Raw genomic sequence first — 11165 nt, 5'->3', positions numbered from 1 at the left:
AAAATGTCCTGGTAGTTACTAATTTGAATACATTATGTGTTTCGCAAGATTAACTGTATAGCAGAAGAGAGAGGATTGGTCTCTGAGAGATCCTTGAGGTCGAGTAATGCTAATGTCTTCTGACCAATACCTAGGTGGAAGTGACAAATTTTCATACCTGATGTGCCATGTTTCTAAATTTTCAATGAGCATTACAACTCGATCATTCGTTACAGTGAGAAGTGTGGGGTTCAATTAGAGAATTATTCTTTCCGGTCGACCTAAAGAAATGCCATCCCCGTCAACATTACAGAACTATGAGGAAGTTAGGTTATGGTAACGCATTCACTACCGTCTGTGGGGGTTTTGAGAACATCTTTTAAAATTTATTCTTCTAATCATTATTACAGTTATTTTGATATAGGTTATTTGGAACAAAGTTAAATTGATTTTCTTCTGAGACAATTAATTACTTCACACACTTATGTAATACAATGTTTAACACATGGCATGATAATAGCGAGTTACTTACTTTGGTACGATGTAATAAGTGAATTAGGCATGTTGTAGTTAAACCCTTCTGTTTTTTTTAAGACTAAACTGGAGCCTTTACAGGAATTTCTAAACAAAAATAATGCAGAATGAATAATTGTATTTATGGACATTTTATTTAAGATTCGAATTATGCATATTCACTAGAGAAAGTTTATAAAATAGAGTAGGTATGTATAATTGGTATAGAAATTATACATTTAAAGAATGCATTGACCTATTGAAAACAATTACACCAAAACTGTATTCATTACACTAATCAATGTAATGTAGTTAATTATTAAATAATAATTGTTGCAATACATTAATTTGTAAAATGCAAATTGAATTATTGATACTAAAGAACAAACACACTACTATATGAAAGACTAAGAATTTAATAAGATTGTGTAAGATATAATTCTCTAGATCCCCATTTCATACCACATTTTAAAATCCCTCAAACTTTGTGTGGGTACGCGTGCATGTGTTTCTGTACACGTGTACATGCATACGCATGAACTTAAGTTGTTTATTAGAACACAAAAAAAATAATACATTTTACTTTTAGCTTAACCCTATTTACTCTTCTAGATAATACTCGTAATTTAGAAGTAATACCATCAAACTGCGCTAAATACGAGAAAAATTGTTGGTTGCAAGAGCCAGCTTGTCAATTTATGAATCGATTCTCATTTGTTTTTAATATTGCTTAGGCTCTCATTTTCAACAAATATTGTAAACTCAGTCACTAAGCCAGAATGTTTAGATGAATACCGATGCAATGACACACTACTCGTTGTTTGGTAGTAAACAATATTTTAAGATTAACGGTAGGTACAAAGCAAGGACTGGTCTATTTCTGCGAAACTTATCAGTCAGCTGTTTCACGTATTCCAGGCCTAACATTGCAAAAACTTTCCGTTGTCTGATTATAGTCAATTTCTGTATCTCTTATATCAAGTTTGCAAAATTGTTCCAAAACGCTTTCAAACATTTTAAATAGCCTCGATAACATTTGTAGCACTATAATCTTGTCATCTTGTACGAATGAGCATCTTCATACAAATATCAACGTTGGGAGAAAAAAGTACTGAAGTTTACAGTTATACACCGATAATATTAGGCTAAAAATGTATATAAAAGTGCAGAGGTCATATAAGGTTATAATTAATTTTAAAAGAAATCACTTCCAAAATAAGTGCAAGTACATTTTCATTTTCGATAACCCAAAACTCACTGGAGATTGATATACGAGGTGTCCAAAATATTTTTGAAAATATTTAATATAGAGCTAAAAAAACTTGGTACAGACATACTGGACATAAAAATAACTTTTAAACGAAAGCATAGATTGATATGCACACCAAATTAAAGGTTAGTAGAGTACAATGCTGAAACCCGAGCTAAAAACAGACAACCGAGCCGGAAATTACAGCCGTTCACGAATGGCTTGAATTTTCAATTAAGCAATGTAAATAATAAACTACTAATGCTTAGATCATTGACATTTTATCCCTAGATTATGCCATTGTAATGGGATTCAGTAATCATCAATTGCTCAAGTCTTGCTTGTGACTAAATTAATCAAACTACCTTGACCTAAGTTACGTTGACCTAATATTGTAAATTCAAGCCATCTTTGAACGACTGCCATTTCCAGGTAGGTGGTCCGTTTGAACTAGGGTTTTCGACATTTTACTCTATTCTAGTGTAGAGCGACATAAAGTGTTGAAGACTCGGTTATCCCACCGTGCTTTGGGATCGTGTCTAAAAACATCTCAGTGCCCTCTTCTTCTTCGCCAACTTTTTTTTATCTCGTCAGACGTACATGACTTCAGATTCCAGATTTTAGACGCTGGACTAAGCAGGTGTACTGGAGCTAAACTCAACATTCTCTTTGATTCATATCTTCCCCATAGCATGAAGAAAAAACGGTTACTCCAAAGTACTTAGAGATCATGTCCAAAATATCGCAGTACACCAATTGTGCATCTAATGAGACAATGAGAATACCTCTTCACCTAGATTACACTTTATTTTGTAGTCTAGGTGACTCTGGTGTCACCTAACTAATGTCGAAACGATGTAATGAGTTCGTATTGAACTTCTTCGTCGACAATGTTTTTTATCTCTATGACAGCGTCAGATTTTAGACGCTGTAATAAGCCGAAGATGATTTGGAGTCAAAATCAGCAACCCCAAAACTGTGTAGATATCCAAATATTTCTACTTGACTATTAACAATATAAAATTCGCAAAATTATAAAACCAATTATATATTTTACATTAATTATTCAGCAGATTTGCTAATGTTTCCCAAATTTTAATTTTCTACTCGTGTAAACCGTGTTTATTGAGCGAGTCAGTGGTTCAGCTATTTATTACATCATGGCTATAAAAAATAATCTCACGGCTGTAAAGAATCTCCTATATGTATTTTTATTCGAACAAATCTTCGCGAAACATTGTATTGATGTTTATTTATTTAAAGAAAATGCAATTTTAATCATACATAACCATTCCCATATATTAATTAAAGCCGTTTGTAAAAAAATTACCTCACTGTCAAATTTTATCATTCTTCTAAGAGTTTCAAACAGACGATTTACGTGTTAAAATATTGGAAACCACATTTTTAACACCGTAGTAGTTCTATAGAAATAAAATTGCTGACTTAAATACTCTAGTAAAGCACGTTTCGTATTATAGAATGCAATGTACAATTTTATGATTGCCAAAAATTAAAAATAATTAGTTGCTGTTTCATATTTTTAAAACCATTGAATAATAAAACATTGTTTTTAATGGATTCATTCATATTAATATGAAGGGTAATAATTCGGCAAATTTTCCTAAAAAACGCAGTAACTAAGTAACAGAAAACACAAAGCGGTGACTGCCTACATCGCGTTGTGACGAACGTGGGCCTCCGTGTCCATATCTCTTCTGTCAAGATCTTTGGAAAAACTAGACATGTGGAAAAAAGTTCTCGAATAAAATACAAAATTTAATTTATTACCAACAAAGTTCTCGCTGACAAAACCTAACCGACCAACACAGCGAGATATGACTTGTCATGTAGTGTTTTAGGCATCGATTAATTGTAGGGTTAAGTAATCAAACAAAACCTCAGCATGGCTAACAGCTTGTGAGTATATGGATCTGCCCTTCGTGTATGGATTTTCTAAAGGTGTAAGCAGTATCAAAATGTATACCCTGATAGGTGAACCCCGATCCTGTAAGTAGTTTAGAATTAAAGCAATGTTCATTGTATGAAGGAATGTAACGTTAATAGCTGTTAAGATATTTACGATATAAATGTTCAAGAATTGAGTTTGAACATCTCAGGCAAACTTACTAATGACGTTGGTTTATCATTTTCAGAAATGACATATATTTTGCATTATATTTATTCACTATACAAATCGTGCTATTATACAGGTGGAAATTCCTGGAAACGAATAGTGTTTCTCTCTAAAACACAATGCAGTATATAAACAAATAAAAATAGTTTGTACCTTGTGCATTAGCCTAAAATATTACAAAAGTCTACAGTGTACCTTTGTACGCTATTCTTTATATTCGTATCGAAATAAATATTACGAGAGCCTTTAAAAAAAACGGACGATAAAAATATGCTTTATTTTGATCTTCTTGCACATTGCACACAAAATATACTTGAAAATAAAATCTAATTTTTTTGCTGGTTTTTATGGAGTGTTCATTCAGTGTTTTACAAAATTACCTAAATTAGTTCAAAGATGAATTGATTTATTAAAATGTTGAAGATATGTTCAGAAACATAGGCATGCACGATCTTAAATAGGTTACATAACTAAATAACAATTTAAAAAACCAGCTCCGCCGTCTGTTACTTTTTTTCTGAAGTAACTGTACAAAATTAAATTATAACTCGAAAGGAAATTACTGCAGCAAAATGAGAGAATTTAAATGTCGACTCACGAAGAAATATGAATTTGTGTTTTGTGTACAATATCCGTAAATATGATCTCATTAATGAGTTTCGTAACGCTGCTGGAATGACATACATGTATATTAAAGATCGAAATAGCATCTTACCAAAAGTAAGGGTAAATAAAGTTTTACTCACAGGTAACTCCCTCACTTGAAGTAACAGTTGATAGCACGCTCTGTTGCAGGGGAGCGGAACACTCGCAGAACCCCATGCTGCAGCTGTCTCAGTTTGGTAGCAACACCTTTTCCTACTTTGGACCTTATGTTTACAATGCTTTGCCCCCTCTTCTAAGGTCTACTAAATATTGCAATATGCTTTAGAAAGAATTGTAAGGAATTGACTGAGTAATGTTATCTTTAATTGTCTTGTAATGTAATGAGCCTGATTTATTAATTTATGGTCATTTATTGATGTACGTTATAAGAAATAGTTTTAGTATAGTTTTACTGACGCATTATTTGGAAATCAATAATGTTAAAAATAGCTCCAAAATAAATTCATTAAGTAGGCTACCAACTTTTATATATTATATCTCTTCATTATTTTATAATAACAACAAAAACAAATACCATAATTTGAAACTTTGGATCATTTAAAATTTTTTTGCATATTTAATTATGGTTACACGTTAATATATCTGTACTACGATGTCATTTCAAAAAAGGTGTGTTCATATGTTTTTTTAATAAATGCTTGCCATGTTAAATCGCTTATTTTTCGTGTCTTATCTGATGATAATGATAACATTAGTTTTAATACTGATTAAAACTAATAATTATGGAGAAACAAATAAAATCAATCAAATCAAAACCATATTTATTACCAAAATATGTATTTACAAACGTGATAGAGTACATTTTATAAGAATAAAGACATGTTTTAAAATACGTTTTATGGTAAAATAAACAAATAAACAAAGAAATGTTAATCAAAACACATTAAAAATGTCCAATTTCCAGAGGAACCAGCTCAACACATTCAACCGATGACCTTATTTATATCATTATAATTTTACTACTATTGTCTCCAAAATAAAAGTCTATAGGATATATGAAGTAAAAATGCAAGATTCGCAATGCGGAGGTGCTTAATATATTTTACATTGTATCTGTTTTGTAATGAAAATCTTTTTAATTTGACAAAGTTAATTTTGAGCAAATTTTCTGAATTGCCTAGCTTGAAATTAAAATTATTAACAGAGAAACAAATGTTTGCCAGCTCAACAGAAGCTTCGGCTCTTATATTTAAATATTTTGAAGGTTTTACAGCATTTTACGTGCTTTCTAATCATTTGCATTATTTTGTACGAAAATCAGAACAATGTATAAGAGAAATGCACTTAAAAGAAATGTTTTTATTTGGATGAAAGTTACACGTCACCAGGATATGCCAAGTAAGCAGAACGTTATCGCAAGATAACCAGTTCTCAACAATCAAATATATTCCAGCGAACGGTGATCACTGAATACCCTGTCAAGGTGCTGCAACGGAATGTCGGTTTGGAATTTTCTGTTTTATAATTATGTCAAAGTTATAGCTTTTTAAGATGAATCAAGAATACAGAATTATAGAAAGATCTTTTTTATTATTAACAATTTGTATTTGAAAAAAAAATATTTCATTCAATATTTAACAAATATTTAAAACATGTAACTTTCTTAAATTATTATAGTTAATTAAAAATACACTTTTGTTGAGCCATAAATGAATAAAGAAAACGTTACTCCCTGAAGTTACAGGTGTTAGTTGTTTTTTAATTTCATATTTAAATTCAGATTTTCTTTGACAACTCCTTAATCAAAAACAATATAAAAAACACACTTTTGGTCAACGCACATGAATTTATTGTAATTTAAATTAGGAAGTTTGGAAAAGTGTTTTATTGAGCCCGAGTTAAAATGGATGAATTTAAGAATGTAACAAAGAATGGGTGTGTCTGTAAAACCTCAGAGTATGACAGGTTTTTAATAATTTATATAAAGAATTACATTTTTAAAGCTTTCACCTGCAGTCACGTTTCATATACGGACAATTTGAAATCTTCATCTTCAGCCGTTCTTTTGGTGGGCCTGAGAGGCACCCACCAATAATAATTTAAACACGTAGAATTTCTCTGAATGGCAAACATGTGTTTCTCCTATTTTTCTTATCTTCATCAAAGATATTTTTAAAGAGCTATGACTAAAATTATTTAAACGCCTAGAAAAAATTATCAAATCGAACACCATATTGAATCGTCTTAAAGGGATTCTGAAATTTTAAGCTAAGCCGTAGGTCATCAGGTAATGTGTTTATATAGACTAAGAGGCTTTCTTACTCCTATCTTTACCTGGTAAAAACGACAATTTTAAATTAAACTTATAACTGATTACAACTATAAAAAAAATAAAAGCCCCAAGCCATGAGTTATTGATTGATTGATTGATTCACCAGTTGAGGATTGATTCACCATCTGCCACATACTGAACTCTTGACTAAACCATAAAGAGAAAGTTCTTCTACTAGTAGGTAGTGTAATAAAATCAACAGAGGTTTTAATCAAAATTATAAAAATTTCAATAACGACAAACTGTTGCCTTTGTTTAGAGGGCAGTGGGGTCATGACGTCAGAACATACAAGATTCTCGCCTTAAAACTGACTTACTGGAGTGGGAAAATGTGACTGTTTTATTTGTTTATTTTTATAGTGATATAGCTGATCACATCAATTTACTTCATTATTAGTTAAAATACAGAATATTTTAAAATTGTGAAAATATTGTTATAATTATTAGATAATTAACCAACATGTAAATATATTTGTTACTTAATCTTTGAAATATTATTTTTATACATATATAAGAATAAAACACACGAATCTACTAAAATCTATCTTTGGTATATCAGAAAACAAAATTAAGTTCATAACTATTACCTAATGTATGCAACATGTTATTATAAATGACTGGCAATGTTCTATGTTATGACCATTAAATACCCGTATAATTAAGGCATACATATTTATTTTAATAAAATCCTTGGATGAGACCTATGTATGTAATTCATGTCATGGAGTTCTGTTTGCCCTTTACTTCGTGTTTAAGTGCTGAATAGTAAAGTTATTTAACAAATCAGAACATAATATTAAATTTAATGATAATAATATTGTAAATGAGAATAATTACAAATGCTGCACTGGAAACTGCAGATGTTTGCGCCACGCAAGACTGTCTACAGGGAGGTAATGCTAAAGGAGCGCTGTGGAGTGGCCTGAGTGTTGTTGACGCCAACCAGGTTTTCCATGGATCGGAAGAGACTTCGGTCGCTGGGGGTAAGACTGGTGATGTGCGTGAAACAACAAGGCCAAGAGATGCTCGACTTGGAGGGCCGTTTGGTCTTCTTTTTGCGTGGCAGCTTTGCTTTAACATCCTTGGGCAGCGATACACCGATGTTTTCGAGGCAGCTTGTCAACATCACCACACGTAAGTAGAAGTTTTCTGCCTCAGATTCCTCATCAAACTTAAAGCCGACTTTCCAGGAGTGGTTCCAGGACAATGACATCATGTGACAGTCAGGTGACGTTCGTGTGTACCTGCAATCATTGTAATTATAAATCATTTGTTGGACACAATAAGTTGGATGAGATCGATATTGGAGAAGTAACGAAATAACCTAACCTAAAAATATCCAGGTCACATATTAGAACAATCATTTGGCTGAGTAATTTAAAATATGGTCTTTATAGGGACAAACTGCAAAGGCATTGGTAGCCCTGCAGAATGACATTGATCTATTGTGGAAGAAGCAGGCAGTGTCTAAACAAGTATCCGATAAAAACACTATAATTATAAACGGTTTCATGTATATTATTTTTAAACTGTAAAGAACGCGTTTAAGACGTATTACATATTAATCCTTGGGTGAGACCTTGGTAATGATAAAATGATTGTGATTCCAACACTTAAACCCTAACAATAAACTGCTTTTTGTGTGTGCATTGACTAGCTAAACAGACACTGATAAATTTTTCAGCAACCTTGATTTTGTTATACATTATTAATTTTAACATTCCAAATTTACAACCCCTCCTCTCCCTTTACAACCGCAATAAAATTTTAATTTTATATATAGCTGTTATTATAATCCAATAATTATTAAATGTTTTGAATTTGAAATATCCCAAACAGTTTTTTGCTTTTTGAACACTGAGTATACGATTGCTGCCTTGAAAGTTTTATACATTTTTACAGGAGATTGACTCACATGGTGTTAAAATTTATCTTATCTCTCCAGATTGCCAGGCCAGTTCCACGCTCAGCCAGCAAGAGCCAGATAGTGTTGGTGAGGGTGCCCTTTTCAAGAACCAGGACGAGAACGCCGATGTGCTCGAAAGTCCAGTCACCCTCGGTGGGGATGTATCCGTACATTCTTGCCTCGCAGTTGCACAAGAAAAGTTTGGTCTTCAAGCCTCTGAACACGGATTCGACCTGTAGTTGTTCATATGGTGTCAAAAATGGTGTTTTTAACTCTGGGATAACGCGTCTGTTGGTAAAATCGTAGATATCCACTTCTCGCGTGTTTTCCGTATTTGTCTCCTCTTTTTCTGTGGTGATATCCGCGTTGGCTTTAAACTCGTCGTTAGCTTCGTTTACTTCTGTTTCTTCTGGTACAGGAGTATCCACGGGATAATTTTCAAAATCAAAATATACCCTGACCTTTGCAAATTGTTCTTTTATTGATAAGTTGCTTTCTTTACTCTCCTCTCCAGTTAAAACTTCATTTGCATATTTTTTGGAATTCTCTCTACTCATTATTCTCTCCACTTCTGCGTCTTCTGCAGAAATCTCTTCTTCACGTTCCTCTTGTATTGTTTCCATAACTCCTGCATTTTTACAAAACTCAATAGAGTCTGTTGCACCTGCATCATCATCGTTACTAGGCATTTCACCCTGCAGGAGCTCTTCCTCAGCTAAATCAAAGCCGGATACATATTCGCCTTCTCTTAGATTTATAGCCAATTGGTTCATGTTCTCCCACAAGTGTTCCTTATCTGCTGTCTTAGACATCTCAACCAACCTGAAACGGAACAAAACAATGCGGCATAATTAAAATGAATTCTTAGATAGTGTACGATTATCAAAATTTTTTGTACGAGTAACTAATTTTGTTTGTCAGAAGCTCTTTCGTTTTTTAGGCATAAGCAGACACATTAACCATACAATAAGTAAACTTGTAGATAGCAGTAATGGGAACGGTTAATTTTCACATGATATACACCTGGTTAACAATACGTTCGTATAAATGTAGAGTAAAAATAAAGAATATAAATATAAAATAATTTAAATACAATAATAAACTTCTTTATAGGAATCATGTTTAAAATATATAAATCTGGAATTACTGTTTGGAAATTTTTCAGTTTATATTAACATACCAAATAAGCAATATTTCAAGGAAACAGTCTCAGCGAGCGAGATCTTAAGGTATTAAAGTGTAAAGCATAAAGACGTTCCCTAGAGGAAATAAAGGTTTTCTAAAATATGTTTTAGTTACGAAAAGTTTTATTACATTTAGTTCAACCTGTATAGATGTTTAACACTAGTTAACTTAAAGAAGGTTCTTTACGTCCTATTTCAGTGTTTAGTCAATTCGTAATTGCTCTAAAGTTATAATTTTGTAACTTTTAAACAGATTTGAAAGATTATTGCATAGTTTTGAAACGAATAAAAAGTACTAACGATGTGGATAAGCGTTGTCAGTACTAATAGTGTTTTTATCTATAACAATTTAGCAGTTACGGCTAAACAATCTCAATCTAAGTCACTTATTTAAAACTTATGTACATAATCTTCATACATAATTAATCTATGAAATAAATTTAAATCAAAATTCATGACATTCAGTGAATAATGGCCAAGGCAGATTTTGCAGTTAAATTGTTTCCCGAGCTAAAAAAATTGTAGTTTCTTCACATTTTGCAGATGTATTCCTAAGGCCAATAATTAATATACAACGTACATTTTATTCCCCGATTCCCCCTCTTTGGAGGGATACCAGGACCCCCTTTTAAAAAAGTTCGATTATGACCTATGTCTTTCTTAAAACATGTGTTTATGTCTGTTTTCTGTAAAATAAAATCTGTGAAAATTTCTTACCTTCAATTTACTTTAGGGGGATCAGAAAAGTTCTGGTTGACTAAGTCTAAAAGGCCTCTTTTGGGGTATTACAATAAACCACCTGTTATAAAAATTTTCCGATTTTGATCAAATCTGTTTTCTAAATGTCTATTTTCTCGAAAACACCAAAGATTATACATCCTCCAAACTCGCAATGTTAAATGGGTGGGCAATGTTATAAACCCCGGCAAACATAACATTAAATTATTCATTCGTAATTATGGTAATATGAAGGAAACAGAATTTTTCCGGACATTTGCCATCGTAAAGTGTTACTGACTTTTTGTATCATTGAACGATGGCAAATGTCCGGAAAATCCTGTTTCCTGCACACTCCTTCTATAGGGTAATATGTCTAACGAGTGCATCCGAAGATTTTTAGCGTTTTATTTCAGTCTAAAATTAACTCTTTAAAACTTTACTTGGAATACATGTACAGTTTCATCACAAAATAATTAAGTCAAAACATAGAGATAAGCGCGTTTCTTCCTAAACAGGCAATTAAAACAGAGTATTATTAC

At 32.1% G+C, this 11165-nt stretch overlaps 1 protein-coding gene across 1 annotated transcript; it reads right to left on the bottom strand.

Annotated features, from left to right (window-relative positions):
- Positions 1–6935: 6935 nt before the first annotated feature.
- On the bottom strand, positions 6936–9538 carry LOC124369036. Its single transcript, XM_046826715.1, has 2 exons — positions 8732–9538; positions 6936–8060 (listed from the first exon to the last, which is right to left on the bottom strand). Exons 1-2 carry the CDS (start codon positions 9532–9534, stop codon positions 7700–7702), a joined length of 1164 nt encoding a protein of 387 aa, XP_046682671.1. The 5' UTR covers positions 9535–9538; the 3' UTR covers positions 6936–7699.
- Between the last annotated feature and the right edge of the window lie 1627 nt (positions 9539–11165).

The sequence above is a fragment of the Homalodisca vitripennis genome, chromosome X (genome assembly GCF_021130785.1).
Source record: "Homalodisca vitripennis isolate AUS2020 chromosome X, UT_GWSS_2.1, whole genome shotgun sequence".
NCBI classification, from domain to species: Eukaryota; Metazoa; Arthropoda; class Insecta; order Hemiptera; family Cicadellidae; genus Homalodisca; species Homalodisca vitripennis.
The sequence above is the reverse complement of the archived record's forward strand: the minus strand, read 5'-3'. Positions and strand labels throughout refer to the sequence as shown.

Coding starts and splice junctions, on each gene's coding strand:
- LOC124369036 (XM_046826715.1), bottom strand. CDS start 9,534: ATGTCTAAGACAGCAGATAAGGAACACTTGTGGGAGAACATGAACCAA. Junction 8,061..8,731: donor AAGATAAATTTTAACACCAT/GTGAGTCAATCT, acceptor CAATGATTGCAG/GTACACACGAACGTCACCTG.